Source organism: Schistocerca gregaria, chromosome 2 (assembly GCF_023897955.1).
Source record: "Schistocerca gregaria isolate iqSchGreg1 chromosome 2, iqSchGreg1.2, whole genome shotgun sequence".
In the NCBI taxonomy this organism is placed as follows: Eukaryota; Metazoa; Arthropoda; class Insecta; order Orthoptera; family Acrididae; genus Schistocerca; species Schistocerca gregaria.
Window position 1 is genome coordinate 380,644,425 of NC_064921.1, and position 17,008 is coordinate 380,661,432.

The window sequence follows — 17,008 nt, forward strand, 5'->3', positions numbered from 1 at the left end:
GTCACTAGATCGAAAGGCATCTTATTGATGACTCCGACTGTGGCGCGCAGTCTGTAACTTGAGCACACAATCCGTGTAGTTTGTACAATATAGTACATCTTCGTTTATGCCAAAGTTACTCATTTATTTATTAAAATCAATGTTTCCTTACATTGAAAGATAGTACACTACTCTCCATTAAAATTGCTACACCACGAAGATGACGTGCTACAGACGCGAAATTTAGCCGACACGAAGAAGATGCTGTGATATGCAAATGATTAGCTTTTCAGAGCATTCACACAAGGTTGGCGCCGGTGGCGACACCTACAACGTGCTGATATGAGCAAAGTTTCCAACCGATTTCTCATACACAAACAGCAGTTAACTGGCGTTGCCTGGTGAAACGTTGTTGTGATGCCTCGTGCAAGGAGGAGAAATGCGTACCATCACGTTTCCGACTTTGATAAAGGTCGGATTGTAGCCTATCGCGATTGCGGTTTATCGTATCGCGACATTGTCTCGCGTTCGTCGAGATCCAATGACTGTTAGCAGAATATGAAATCGGTGGGTTCAGGAGGGTAATAAGGAACGCCGTGTTGGATCCCAACGGCCTCGTATCACTAGCAGTCGAGATGACAGGCATCTTATCCGCATGGCTGTAACGGATCGTGCAGCCACGTCTCGATCCCTGAGTCAACAGATTGGGACGTTTGCAAGACAACAACCATCTGCACGAACAGTTCGACGGCGTTTGCAGCAGCATGGAGTATCAGCTCGAAGACCATGGCTGCTTTTACCCTTGACGTTGCATCACAGACATCACAGCGCCTGCGATGGTGTACTCAACGACGAACCTGGGTGCTCGAATGGCAAAACGTCATTTTTTCGGATGAACCCAGGTTCTGTTTACAGCATCATGATGGTCGCATCCGTATTCGGCGACATCGCGGTGAACGCAAATTGGAAGCGTGTATTCCTCATCGCCATACTGGTGTATCACTCGGCGTGATGGTATGGGGTGCCATTGTTTACACGTCTCGATCACCTCTTGTTCGCATTGACGGAACTTTGACCAGTGGACGTTACATTTCAGATGTGTTACGACCCGTGGCTCTACCCTTCATTCGACCCCTGCGAAACCCAACATTTCAGCAGGATAATGCACGACCGCATTTTGCAGGTCCTGGATACAGAAAATGTTCGACTGCTCCCCTGGACAGCACATTCTCCAGATCTCTCACCAATTGAAAACGTCTGGTCAATGGTGGCCTAGCAACTGGCTCATCACAATACGCCAGTCACTACTCTTGATGAACTGTTGTATCGTGTTGAAGTCGCATGGGCAGCTGTACCTATACACGCCATCCAATCTCTGTTTGACTCAATGCCCACGCGTATCAAGGCCGTTATTACAACCAGAGGTGGTTGTTCTGGGTACTGATTTCTCAGGATCTATGCACCCAAATTGCGTGAAAATGTAATCACATGTCAGTTCTAGAATAATATATTTGCCCAATGAATACCCGTTTATCATCTGCATTTCTTCTTGGTGTAGCAATTTTAATGGCCAGTAGTGTATTTGTGATCCGTAGTCTGCTCCTAATGTCTGAGTGACAAAAGGCAACTTTTGTTAGCAAGTTTTTATTAATAAGAATTACTTGATTCGCGCCAGAATAAATGTACTTTCCCATTGTCTCTGAAAGCGCCAGTTGCTCAACCGACTCTGTTACCTGTGTGATAACCCACCGCTGTCTATTTCCTCTGTACATACTGCAGCACTGATACATTCACTTCACATATGTGAAACAGCAAAACTAGAAGTAAAGTAAAATGCACTCTTATCTGCAAATAGGTGTACCTTACACATCCCATACGATCATGCCAGTTGCTAGGCGTACGGGGTGATTACAATTAAAGTTAAAATTTTCAAACTGCTGTAGAAATAATACCACTGGTGAGACTGACGTCTAATTGCAATGGAAAACGTATGGCACTATAAAAACAAATAGTTACAAAATTAGCAATAGATGGCGCTGTAAGCATCATAGTTTAATATTGGCCGACTACTAATGACAAATGAATGATACAACAATGCCTAAGGTGTACATTTGATGTTAAACAAACTGTACCACTCAGTGTACATGGGTGTACAGGTGTTACGTAAGCCCATCTACTAAAGGAAGGTCATATAACATAGGATGGAAAAAATCTGTTATTAATTATCCTGAGACCAAAAACCACATAAAAAGCATCACTGACATTGATTTTTGATTTGTCCTGAGACCAAAAACCGCATAAAAAGCATCACTGACATTGGTTTTTAGTTGCCCTGACGCAAAAACTGCATAAAAAGCATCACCAATATTGGTTTTTAATGTATTGAGGCCAAAAACCGCATAAAGAGTATCAATCAAAATCACATAAAATTATTAATTTCCGTGTGACTGGCTCAAAATATGTTCACTATGCTGTCCACCGTTTTCTGGAACAAGTTAAAATCGAGAAACAGCATGTTTCACAACTGATCAAAATGTTTCCGGGGCCACGTTCAGAATGTGTTGCGCAATGCGTGCCTTCAATGCAGCTAAGTTTGCAATCGGAACACTGAACACAACATCTTTCAGACAGCCCAATAGCCAGAAGTCACACGGATAAAGATCAGGTGATCGGGATGGCCAGGCATTAGGGAAATGGCGGCTGATTATTCTAGAATTTCCGAAATGGCGCTTCAGCAGCTGCTTCACTGGATTTGCAATGTACGGAGCTGCGCCATCTTGCATAAAAATGATCCCATCCACGCTGTTGGATAGCTGGAATGAAGTGGTTGCGCAAAAGAAACTCATAGCGCATACCAGTGACTGTACAGGTAAAAGGACCGGAAGCACCTGTCTCTTCGAAAAAATATGGCCCTATGATAAATGATGCCATAAACCTGCACCAGTGACCTTTTCAGAATGAAATGGTACTGGTTGATTTGCGTGTGGATTTTCAACAATTCGGTGTATTGACATATCCTGTTAGATGGAAGTTGGCTTCGTCTCTCCACAAGATCTTCCACGGCCAATCATTGTCCACTTCCATGCGATCAAGAAATTCTAAAGCAAAGGTGTTTCTTGCTGGCAGGTAAACAGGAAACAACTCACGCACATGGGTAATTTTGAATGGATAGCAAATTGATGTTTAGTAGAATTTTACGCACTGTGTTCACGGTATGTTCAATGTGAGGGGCAATTCTCCGTGCACTACACGTTTGCACACCACCAATCGTGCCCTTCTGCATTGCTGTGGCCACTGCTTCCACTGACGTCGAATCAGTTCGTTTCCTCCATCTACCAGGTTTCACACCGAAATAACCTGTCTTTTCAAATTTCCTAATCATTTTCTCCAGACTCACGGCAGTCATCGGAGCAGTTTCCGGAACCTGTGCAGAGCGACTTGTGCACTGTCATCATTCTTGTAATACAGCTTTACAAGCAGAGCGCGTTCCTGCATTGAAACAGTCATGGCGAACCTCACAGACGCGAAAGGAAAAAAGCCGTGTATCCGGCGTGTTTATACCAACTTCAGTGGGTCGTGCCCATGACAAATGTTTTCATTTACGTATTCTGACACATACAGTGCATCTATTCATCAATTTTCACACTATTTTCTTCTGCCATACGTTTTCCCCCTTCTCCGATTATATTCCGTTGCAATTCGATGTCATTCTGTCCAGTGGAGTTATTTCTACAGCTTTTTGAAAGATTAACTTTAATTATAATCACCTTGTACATTGCGATGACAAATGCAATCTGGCTGTATTCGCTCCTCTCGGACTATCCACACACGTATCTGTTCATTGTGGTGATATACGCAGAACCAGGGCTCGTCTGAAACGACAACGTTCTAGCATTCCTGCATCTAGTGTTGGTGCTGGCCGCATCACTGACTTGTGCGCGTCAATGTAGCGTCAGTGTCCGCCTTGCTGAAAGCCCATTGCGCTGCACTGTCGGTGCGGATATTTGTCTTGGTGCAATCAGACCCCTTTCTTGAGTTGCGGTGCGTGACGTAGCTGCACGATCATGCTCGGCCGAGCTCTAGTGGCGCGGAGTCACTGTGCTCCCACTTGGCTTTAAGAATGGCCCTCTTCAACCCCTCGATTCCATATTAACATTAAAGTAGTGGGATCCTAACAAGCACGCGCAGCAATATCGCGGAATGATAAATTGCAGTCTCATTAGCCCATGACCATGCCTCAGCCGAACATTTCATATGGTGGTAGACCTTTCTCCCTCTTACATGAGGCATAATGCACAAACAAACAACATTAAAATGCAATTTTTAAATGACAAGCCGGCTACTTGGACATCCTTATAGACAAGCTGCACATGGGTACACGCCGTTACACTTGAGTACTTTTAGCTGTTGCGCTGAAATGCTCATCATCTACATATACAAGAACGCAGCGCACTTCATGGCATTTTGAGATATAAGGTGACGACGACAAAGATCCTGTCTTTCAGTGCAGATGCACACCATGCCGAATATCTTCCGGAGTTAGGAACTGCGAGTAACCGGCTCATTTCAAGGCACAAAAGCGGCTAACTTCATTAAAATCTTTTAACAATTGTCATGTTTGTTGTCATCCATTTTCATGTTGATACGTATTTGCCTTATTCGTTTGAAACTCATCGTAACGTACCAGGGCAAATAGAAAAATTCCTCGACCTAGCGATGAAAGCCTACATCTTTCTTAGCAAACAAATGTTTTCTAACTTAAGTCTTTTCCCAACGTTGCCGACGACCTTGCCGCAGTAGTAACACGGTTCGCGTCAGATCAGGAAGGTAATCTGTGTTGGGCTTGGCTAGCACTTGGATGAGTCCGGTCTGCCGAGCGCTGTTGGCAAACGGGCTGCACTCAGTCCTTTGTGAGGCAAATCGAGGAGCTACTTAATCGAGAAGTAGCGGCTCCGGTGACGAAAACTGACAACGGCCGGGAGAACGGTGTGCTGACCACATGCCCCTTCATATCAGCACCAAATACGGCTATCGGCAGAGGATGACACGGCTGCCCGGCCGTTGTTGCAAGCGGTTTTGGCGCTTTAGTCTGGAACCGCGCCACCGCTACGGTCGCAGGTTCGAATCCTGTCTCGGACATGGATGTGTGTGATGTCCTTAGATTAGTTAGGTTTAAGTAGTTCTAAGTTATAGGGGACTGATGACCTCAGAAGTTAAGTCCCTTAGTGCTCAGAGCCATTTGAACCATTTGAAACCAAACGTCTAATTGTCATTGTTTATAGGTCCCCTAACTCTGACTTCAGAGCATTTCTGCTCAAGCTGGAGAAGCTTCTTGATTCACTTTTTGCAAGATATACGTGTGTGAACCAAAAACATAATTCCAATTATTTTGTGTTGTTGAATGAATACTTTTGCCTAAGGGAGAAGTTATCACAAAATATTATTCAATAAGACACCAGTGAATTGATATTTGCAAAATATATTAAATGGTTCAAATGGCTCTAAGCACTATGGCACTTAACATCTGAGGTCATCAGTCCCGTAGACTTAGAACTACTTAAACCTAACTAACCTAAGGACATCATACACATCCACGCCCGAGGCACGATTCGAACCTTCGACCGTAGCAGCCGCGTTGTTCCGAATTGTAGCGCCTAGAACAGCTCGGTCACAGCAGCCGGCAAAATATGTTAACTTACCGATTTTTACATCCCCGACGTTTGCTGTTCTTCTTGTGGCAAAAGAAGCCAAACCTAAACGTTTGTACATATTCTTCTCTATCAAGTAAAGAGTCGAACGGATGCATAACAGGCAATACTGTATCATTCATTTCAAGTAAAGGATTTGTTTTGGGCATCGTAAGTCCTCATTTTCTTGCATGAGCTTTGTAAATTGTAGTCTCTCTCTCAGACTTGTATTTTTGGTTTGACAACAAGCTATGAAAGGAAATGGTGTGGGAATATAAAGAATAAGGTAAATGATAGCGGTAGACCTAGTTATTTGCAATGTAACTTGGATCTTCATACGTAGGATATTGGGAACGTTCGCATCTTACAAACTACAGTGTCTTAATCTTTACTACTTATATTAATAGTTTAATCTTTTGTCAGATTAATTCTTTTTATTTTTTCGTCATAAAGAGCGTCGTATTTTGATGGAGATCACAAGGAACTTTATTTCACAGTAATTTGAGAAAAGTGTTCATAAAAGTACTGAAAGAACTGTATCAGAGAACATGTTCAGATCTGTAGTAGTGAAATTTTATCATTAGTTACATGTGAGAATGCACTGTCAGCGATTAGCATTTCTTTAATCTTTGGAACCTACGATCGTCTGCTGCACAAATGGCATACAGTGACCTGATTTTTTTTTTTTCACTGCACGACTGATACTCATTTTACAGAACAGTCTGAGAACATCCCACAAGCCATACATCACGACATAATCATCTTTCAGTAGCATCATCGACGTAAGTTAACTGAATGTGTGTGTTCTAATAAGGCCGTAATTACCATGTTGCTACTGTACATTGGCTTATTCCACCACCGTTGCGTTTAAGTACACAACAGTGTGGTCTGGAAAAGATTAGCAGTGCTGATAACTAAAGGTCGAATACAACCGGGATGGGAAATTATCCTTGATGCAAGACAAACTGAATAGCTACAAGCAACACATATGGTGGCCTTGTAGGTATAAAAAACAAGTGTATAGCATAAGGAGAATGAAGAGTGACAGATTACATAAGAGACATTCTAGAGAAACTATGCTTGTTCGCCGCAAGGAAGCACACGTGAGCAAAGCAGTGAGCGGGTACTTACGCCTGGCGAGCTTCTGGTGCGCCCACTGCCGCTTGAACTGCGCAAGACCGGATATGAGGCCAGAGGTACCCCGCGCGCTAATGCTGTGGTTCGCCTGTTGGCCAGCTGCCCGGCCTAACGCGTGCAGAGTCAGAAGCACCGCCAGCATCGCAGAACGAGGGCGCATCGCGACACATACGTCACAACTGTAGCACCTCGCACTTCATTTGGAATCAGTCGCTGTTGTTTCTGCGGCTACACCTCGCCGTAAAACATAAACTCCCATTAGAGGAAAATTTAGCACACGTCTGCTTTCCAGCATTGCTTGTTCTGTATAGGCGATAGAACGATAACTTCACTTTAAAAATAAGACCGCAGTCTGTACAGTTGTTGCTGTTCCGGCAGCTCTTCGTCACATTCTGACTTGGGTGTCACACAAAAACAGCGTATTTCAGTTTCCACTTTCGTTGATCCTGGAAGAGCTGTCTGTCATCACAGTGCTTCATAATTCTCCTTGATCTTCATCAACGCACACGACCTCGTCATGGTCCCGGCGTCGGTGCGAAACTGAAAGACAAAGAAGGGCTGCACTCAGTGAAAAGAATAAACTCATTCTGTATATATATAAAAAAAGCTTCACAGCGCCTGGATTCTGAGGCACGTGCTTAACTGGAAGTAGTTACTAAACATATTTCTCACGAAACGGCGTAATTTGGCATGAAAACCGGAGATTAAAAAAATGGCATCAGCTGTAAGGGGCGCTGTTGTCTCCCTGTTGCAGCAGCTACAAGCAAATGTCATCTTAGTAGCCTAAATTTGTGAATTTAATACATAAACAATGGGGTAGACTCCTGTTACTTAACATAAATGAAACATACGAAGTCAAGAAAGCTTTATCTAGACACTGTTCAAAAATGGTTCTGAGCGCTATGGGACTTAACATCTCAGGTCATCAGTCCCCTAGAACTTAGAACTACTTAAACCTAACTAACCTAAGGACATCACACACATCCATGCCCGAGGCAGGATTCGAACCTGCGACCATAGCGGCCACGCGGTTCCAGACTGAAGCGCCTAGAACCGCTCGGCCACCTAGACACTGTGCTGTACATTGGCACCTAAGACGTTACCCACAGATCAGAAATGGCTCTTTACAGAAAGAGATGGAATAGTGATTAAGGCAATGGACTCATATTCAGCGCAACTGGGGTTCAAATCCTTGTCCTCCAATTCTTACTTTGATTCTGAATATGTTCCCTATATTGCTTAAAGCAAAATGGTGGAATTGTTCCTTAAGGAGGGCTTCAATCAAATAATTTTCCCGTTGTTGTTCAGTACGAGCAAATTCTCCAACTGTGATGACCTTGACGTAGAAAGGCGCCTATAGTTTAAACATATCATTCCTTCCACATACTCGTCTTCGATTATGACTCGCACCTCTCATGTCGTTCCACCCATATTTATCCTACCTTCTGTCCCACGTCAAAACGGGGTCGGTATGTTAATGATTGGTCTTGGTTATACTAGTGGTAGAAAACTGTCGGATGCTCTTCCTGTCGCCACCCCTTCCCTCTCCTGTTTGCGGGAGGAAATTTGTGTAGCCCAATTGCTTACAACTAGTGGTATCCCATGTGAAAGTATTCGAACGTTTTCTAAAAGTGCGATCACGCACGCTTCCCTCCAAAGTAGATCATAAACCCTTAATAATATTGAGATCCGGTGACTGTGGTGACCAGCGGAGATGTGGTGATTCATCCTAGTGCTCACGAAACCAGTTGTGTATGAAGCGAGCCTTGTGAATAGCTGTCTTACAGCATCACCACTGGCAACAAACACAGTACCCTTGGATGGACTTGATCAGCCAAAATGGTCACGTAATCCTTGGCAATAATACTAACTTGCAGAGTACCCACTGTGCCGATGGAGTACACGATATGGTTGGCTAAATAATCACCGAAACCCCGCCACGTCTCCCGCTTGGGATGTAAATTCGCCCAAAAGTTGGAAACAGTGTGAAACAAGACTCATCCGGCCGAATATCTTTCTTCCATTTCTCCAGTCCAGGTATTACGACTTCAGCGTCAAGTTTTTCTTGTTCCGGGCAATTGCATTACTGATGAATGGTAATGGTATTACCAGCTTTTGGAACTCCATTCGTGTTGTCTTGGTGCTGACAGCGTCCGTGAGTGCGACATAGAGTTCTGCAGTGACTTTCGCAGCTGTCCTCCTTTTATTGTTCGTCACAATCCTCTTCAGTGACAGTCTGGCTCTTCTTCGAGCTGGAATCTCTGAGAAACTGTGTTTCTCCTGTATCCTTCTTGTTTAAAAAAGAATGTAGTTAATACAATATGTAGAAAATGAAAAATGATTTTTTTCTCTGACTGCAAAAACTGAAGATGGCATTACTGGTAGCCACCGTCCACGACAGAAAAGGTAGCAAGAGCCAAATGACCGACCTAGCTTACTCGAACGAGACCATGGCTTAATCTAAGAAATCAACGCAAAATTGCCTACACAATGTAGAAAGCCTTCGAAGAGCTAAAGCAGAATTATAAAGTGCGCATTGGATTTCCTCCCCTGCTACATATACAAATTCCTTCTCCTTTCCTCTCCTCTGCTACCCCTCTCTCCGAACCAAGTAATACGTAACTATTTTTTACTTCAGGAAAATTTGGACTTTTCACTTAGAACAAGTTTGCTCGCCGTAAGTAGAGCAGAGTGCGTTAACAACACATCTTGTTCCATTATACGGTCTTCTGAGCGTAGCGGAACAGTGTAGAACTCGCAGATTTCCTTCCAGGAAACGGTTCCGGTGGAAGTCGTGTGCTGGTTCCCCTCCTCCTCCTTCCGCCCCTCCCATTACTCACCACCACTTCCCGAATCTTTTGTTTCACGCATTAATCAACAAGTTTGATTACCCTTACTAGTATTTGTTGGTTATCAAGTGTTGTTTGTGACATACATGCGGTCGTTAGAGAAGTAGCAGCGACACTGAGTAAAGAAAGTTTACAACGTGTTAGTGTCAACCGTTCAGTATGTTTACATATAATTGGCCTTCTCAAAATCTAATGTACAGTTAATAGTTTATGTGAAAATACAAGTTCGTAATGAGTAGAGTATAGCTATTGAAAGCACCATTCTTGGACATCACTCTCCCTGAGTTAATATTCTTTGAGCCAAGTTACAAAATCTTTCTAAACGTATGTGAGAGGGGCAAGCGGGACGTTTCTGTCAATTTGTTGAAGAACTTCAGTCTCGTGTCTTCGTGACTATTGTGTGTGTCGGAGAGTCTCGAGCATAGTAAATCTCCTATGAAGTTATTTCTTATACTATGCAAATGAACAGTATTTCTTAATCCAAACCTCTGTAAATTTTCTTTGTCCTACATTGTAAGAGCTATAGATGTAGAGACTTGGGACTGTTACGTTAAGTGATCTGAATTGACTGCTTCAAGCCTCGCTTAGAGTCAAACCTAAAATACATCCAGGGCCCAAGCGTTACTAGCCTTATCTTAGGCGCCAAGCTGAGATTAAAATAAATATCTTTGGTTTTTTGTTTTGGTAATGGATGCATGGTTTGCCAAATATCAGTAATAACTCCTTTCATTTGTTTCTCTCGCGTAATTTTGAATGCTTTGTAAATTTTCACTTATTGTTACCCGGGTGATTTAATCACCATAGAGTACATTCACACATGGTACAGAATTTGAGAAATCATTTATATAAACAGTGAAGAGAAATGGTTCAAGAACTGACACCAGTGGGATTCTTCGTTTTCTTTTCAACAGATGTGATATCTAAACATTTAAATACACTTGCCGTATCCCGTCAGATAAATGGTACCCAAATAAACTTGACGACTCATCTCTTATGCCAAATTTGAACTAATTTAAGACCGCTCGGTTTGAGGCGTCATGTCACGGACTGCGCGGCCCCTCCCGCCGGAGGTTCGAGTCCTCCCACCGGCCGCTGTGGCCGAGTGGTTCTAGGCGCTTCAGTCCGGAACCGGGCTGCTGCTAGGGTCGCAGGTTCGAATCCTGCCTCGGGCATGGATGTGTGTAATGTCGTTAGGTTTAAGTAGTTCTACGTCTATGGGACTGATGACCTCAGATGTTAAAATCCATAGTGCTTTGAGCCATTTGATCAATTTTCGAGTCCTCCCTCTGGCATGGGTGTGTGTGTGTGTTTTGTTCTTAACATAAGGAGGTTTAAGTTAGTTTAAGTAGTTTGTGAGTCTAGGGACCGATGACCTAAGCAGTTTGGTCCCTTAGAAATTGATACACATTTGAGCATTTTTGAACTAATTTAACTACCATATTCTCATGTGACACGGAATCGAATGCTTTGCCCAGATCTGTAAATGTAGCACAAGTAGTTTGCCATCATATAAATATATAACAGGTTTCCTATCGCTTTTAATGTGCATATATTTGATCTGAAGCCAAACTGTTTTGAATTCAGTAATTTATTATTTTCAGAATAGTCGTGAATGTGTGGAAAAGTCATGAAAGTACATTTCCGAACTAATTATAATGTCAGAGAGAAATTTCTCAGGTTGATGCAAAGAGGATAGTGATACACGTTACGCAGTTTCTAAAGTTTCGTATCAACTTCATCTGCGGGATACTTTTATTAATAATGATTTTGAAAGTTATCATAGTAGACGTTTTCCTCAAATTAACAAACTGCAATACCACGTTTTTATAAAATTACTTTATTTTGGATGATTTACTGTCAACGGATACTCATCGGGAGACTAAAGGTTTTATGAAGCTTGCGTCTTTCTTCTCCGCGCTAAAAGAAATGGGTAACTGTTCTGAAAAGTGGTCGTACTTCTCGTGAAGATGATTCACAAGGCGGAGGTTCAAACTTAGCAGCTACATATGAAGAAATCGAAATAGTGCATGTTACAGTAAGAGTGATTTACGAAAAGTGACGTGTGAAACTGCTGATATCATAGGTAGGAGTGGTGCGGTATGTTCCGCACGAAGTTTTAACCATGTCTTAACTTCGTACAAGACGGATGCCGCACGCTGTGGAGTGCCCGCCAAAAGCATACGCCACACGTAGAAGCGACGCTATCGCGATGACTACGGTGCAGCTTGAACAAACAATTACAAACAACATTTGTGCATTCGACCAATTGGCTGTCAGCAGGCAGTGTATATACACAGCTGCCCATTAAAACTACTACACCACGAAGATGACGTGCTACAGACGCGAAATTTTACCAACAGGAAGAAGATGCTGTGATATGCAAATGATTAGCTTTTCAGAGCATTCACACAAGGTTGGCGCCGGTGGCGACACCTACAACGTGCTGACATGAGCAAAGTTTCCAACCGATTTCTCATACACAAACAGCAGTTGACCGGCGCTGCCTGGTAAAACGTTGTTGTGATGCCTCGTGTAAGGAGGAGAATGCGTACCATCACGTTTCCGACTTTGATAAAGGTCGGATTGTAGCCTATCGCGACTGCGGTTTATCGTATCGCGACATTGATGCTCGCGTTGGTCGAGATCCAATGACTGTTAGCAGAATATGGAATTGGTGGGTTCAGGAGGGTAATACGGAACGCCGTACTGGATCCCAACGGCCTCCTATCACTAGCAGTCAAGATGACAGGCATCTTATCTGCATGGCTGTAACGGATCGTGCAGCCACGTCTCGATCCCTGAGTCAACAGATGGGGACGTTTGCGAGACAACAATAATCTGAAAGAACAGTTCGACGACGTTTGCAGCAGCATGGAGTATCAGCTCGAAGACCATGGCTACGGTTACCCTTGACGCTGCATCACAGACAGCAGCGCCTGCGATGGTGTACTCAACGGCGAACCTGGGTGCACGAATGGCAAAACGTCATTTTTTCGGATGAATCCAGGTTCTGTGTACAGCAACATGATGGTCGCATCCGTGTTTGGCGACATCGCGGTGAACGCACATTGGAAGCGTGTATTCGTCATCGCCATACTGGCGTATAACCTGGCGTGATGGTATGGGGTGCCATTGGTCTCGTTCATTTTTTGTTCGCGTTAACGGTACTTTGAACAGTGTACGTTACATTTCAGATGTGTTACTACTCGTGGCTCTACCCTTCATTCGGTCCCTGCGAAACCCTACATTTCAGCAGGATAATGCACGACCGCATGTTGCAGGTCCTGTACGGGCCTTTCTGGATACGGAAAATGTTCGATTGCTGCCCTGGCCAGCACATTCTCCAAATCTCTCACCAATTGAAAACGTCTGGTCAATGGCGGCCGAGCAACTGGCTCGTCTCAGTACCCCAGTCACTACTCTTGATGAACTGTGGTATCGTGTTGAAGCTGCATGGGCAGCTGTACCTGTACACGCCATCCAAGCTCTGTTTGACTCAATGCCCAGGCGTATTACGGCCAGAGGTGGTTGTTCTGGGTACTGATTTCTCAGGATCTATGCACCCAAATTGTGTGAAAATGTAATCTCATATCAGTTTTAGTATAATATATTTGTCCAATGAATACCCGTGTATCATCTGCATTTCTTCTTGGTGTAGCAATTTTAATGGCCAGTAGTGTAGTAGTGGACGTGCGATCGTAGTGCGCCAACGTTGTTTTGTCGCAAATTTCAATGGAAGAACTTGTCTAAACCCGGTGGTTAAGACATTCTCTAGAATCATGAAAAAGAAATACTGAAGTCAGCTGTACGAAGGCACTGAAATAATTCAATGGCGATAAGTGAGAATTCGTGTCGGAACGCGAATCTTACTCGGATTACCCGTTTTACGCGAGCGGTCCCCTTAACGACTTCGGCAAGCCGAGCACGCTTCAGGTCCGAATGAAATGCCGTCAAGGTTTAGATATAATAGTAATTTCTATCTTCAATGTGGATGCAACTGAAGCAACTGATAGAACATAGGGCCTTGAACAACAAAAAGACAGTAATAACCTTCGTGGACTGTATAAAGGCATATTATGACTCCATCGACAGACAGACTCTTGTTAGGATCCTGTAGAACAGAGAACTTGATGGAACTACACAAGAACTCATAAAAGAAATTCTGACAGACACAAAAGCAAGGGTGAGATTCAGAGTAGCACTGTCAGAAGAACTTGAGATCAAGACGTGTTAAACAGGGAGATGGATTGTCACAATTGTCGTTCAATATAGCACTGGACGAAGTGATCATGCAGTGGAGAGCAATAAACGAGGAAATGGGAATACCTAAGAAGCATGTGGGGGACAAAAAGGACAACAGGGCTCAAGTGGACTGCCTAGCCTTCGCAGACGACATAGCAATAGTGAGACGGAAGAAGATACAAATACACGGTAGCCAGAAAGGTGGAACTGAAATCGCCTATAAAAAGACAGACATTAAATACCACTGCAGACTGAGAAACACCGGAAGGCACTGTGCAAATGGCAGAATTTATAACAGGAAGGAACAGGAGCAAGGAGGGAATAACAGAGAGGATAAAGAAGCCTTCTGCATGACAAGAGAGATATACAATAAAAAGAATATATCCACAGAGGCAAAGATAAGCCACTACAAGGCAACGGTGAGGAATGCAGTATTATGTGCTGCTGAGATGATAACAGTAGGAAGAAATGGGGCAGAACAACTAGAGAAGGAAGAGAGAAAAATACTGAGAAAAATACTAGGTCCCATAAGACGTGGAGAGAGGTGGATGCGAAGACCTACGGAAGAATTGCACCAGAACATGAGTACAATATCCGGGGAAATCAGACTCAAAAGAGCAAGTTTTGCTGGACATGTAGTTAGGATGAGTATGGACAGAATGACGGAGAGAGTGTGGGAAACAACAGGGAGAACAAGGGGAAAGACAGGAACCAAGTGGGTTGTTGAACTTCGGAAGCACTGGTTGAAATTGGGAATCAAGATCGAAGGAAAGAAAAATTGGACGAACAAATATACTCCGTCCAATATGCCGGATATCAATGACAGAGAAGAATACAGGGAAAGATTAAGAGTGTCACCAGTGGAGCAGACATGAGAAACGGACACTGAAGATCTCGGAAGAAGAGCGGGAGAGAAGAAGAGAAGGAATGAAGAGGTTCTGGGAGAACAAGCGGAAAATGCAGTCCACGATGGGGCTACCCGTGGTCCTACAGAGGCCGTAACGCTAGGAGAAGAAGAAGAATGTGGATGCAACCTAGGTCCGACCTCTTGTGGGAATCATCCTAGATACTTCGAGCAATGAGGAAAATGGACGGCGGGCGCTATGGGAGTAGTGTACGACAAGTAGGAATTTCGCTTGGACCTGAGGTGTGCTTGGAGAGTAGGAGTGGTTAAGGATACCGCTCGCGTAAACTGGAAAATAAAAAAAAATGGTTCAAATGGCTCTGAGAACTATGGGACTTAACATATGTGTTCATCAGTCCCCTAGAACTTAGAACTACTTAAACCTAACTAACCTAAGGACATCACACAGATCCATGCCCGAGGCAGGATTCGAACCTGCGACCGTAGCAGTCTCGCGGTTCCGGACTGCGCGCCTAGAACCGCTAGACCACCGCGGCCGGAACTGGAAAATCGAGGTTCGTGTCACGGTCCAGTATAAATTGTCACTTGTTGCCAAAGTTATTTCGATGCCCTCACGCGACTGGCGTCGGTATCTCTCTTCCGTCACGTACATATACGGCCGCGGAATAATGACAGTGTGGTGTCTTTTCTTTCGGACATGTCCAAAAGAACAGACGCCATACTTATAACACTAATTCTCCAGAATAGTTTAAAGAGTAGAAAGTATGTGCAAAGTTTGTCAAGCACATCTTGGCTCCCAAACAAAAACAACGGCAGTTGGGTGCCTGTAGCGATTTAATTAAAATGAGGAAAATTCTTATTTGGAAAAATCGACACGTGTGACGAGACTTGATGTCATCAGCACGAACCAACCACAAAACGACAAAGTGCATAAACTGGCATGAAAAGTTAAACACTTTGACGACATAATCGGCATTCAAACTGTGAGGGTACAGTATCGTCCCATGGCAATGGATTTGCTGTATGCTCCCATGCCAATACACGCACATCAGAAAGAGTTTTGCATCACCTCGGTTCTGAGAGTTTCGGAACCTGGGAAGAAAATCGGAATAGAGATCAACATGAACATCATTCCACTCTTTTTACTACTCACGAAAACCACACGTTGCATGTTGTACTGCCATACAGCGAGCCCCTCAGAGGTAGTCGACCAGATTACGTGGTCCACCAGATTGCTATACACAGCGGTAACACTAATACCTAGTAGCAAGTCCTCTTGCATTGATACATGCCTGTATTAGTCGTGGCATACTATCCAGAAGTTCATCAAGACACTGTTGGTCCAGAGTGCCCCACTCCTCAACGGCGATGAGCCGTGGGTCCCGCAGAGTGGCTGGTGGGTCACGTCGTCCATAAACAGACCTTTACAATCTATCCCAGACTTGTTCGATAGGGTTAATGTCTGGAGAACATTCTGGCCAATCTAGTCGAGAGATGTCGTTATCCTGAAGGAGGTCATTCACAAAATGTGCAAGATTGTGGCGCGAATTGTCGTCCATGAAGACGAATGCCTCGCCAATATGCTGCCGATATGGTTGCACTATAGGTCGGAGGGTGGTGTTCACGTATCGTACAGCCGTTACGGCGCCTTCCATGACCACCAGAGGCGTAAGTCGGTCCCACATAATGCCACCCCAAAACTTCGAGGAATTTCCACCTTGTTGCACTCGCTGGACAGTGTGTCTAAGGCGTTCAGCCCACCGGGATGTCTCCGACAATTGTCTGGTTGAAGGCATATGCGACACTCATCGGTGATGAAAACGTGATCCCAATCATGAGCTCTCCATTCGGCGTGTTGTTGGGACCACATGTACCGCGCTGCAGGGAGTTGTGGTGAAGTGGCGCATCAGAGAGCTTATTGCGCACAGTTTGAGTCGTAACACGACGTCCTGTGGCTACACGAAAAGGATTAATGTTGTGTACATAGTTCCGCGTAGTCAGCGCGTACACAACTTCCCCACCAGAGCACGCCCCGCTAAGCACAACAGCGCAGGCGCAGCGCTCGTCCGTCTCCGCTAAACGGGATGGCGCTGCCATAAAGACGGACCAAATTCAGCTTCCGCCGATCCGCGTATTAATATGTAACGCAGCCAATGAGATTGCTGCTAATATAGAACCCTTTCTCCTCGTGGATCACACCTGAACGCGCGAGGTATTATAACGAGTGTACAGACCTCCGATCAGTCAAT

General features: G+C 44.2%; 1 protein-coding gene across 2 annotated transcripts in view; it reads right to left on the reverse strand.

Annotated features, from left to right (window-relative positions):
* Positions 1–17,008, reverse strand: part of LOC126320530 (uncharacterized) — a 192,843-nt gene that overhangs the window by 86,486 nt on the left and 89,349 nt on the right. For both annotated transcript variants that reach the window (XM_049993999.1, XM_049994001.1), the window contains one exon: positions 6,798–7,343. In XM_049993999.1, coding sequence (XP_049849956.1) covers positions 6,798–6,963 — 166 coding nt within the window. In that variant the 5' untranslated portion in view covers positions 6,964–7,343. The remainder of the gene's footprint in view (positions 1–6,797; positions 7,344–17,008) is intronic.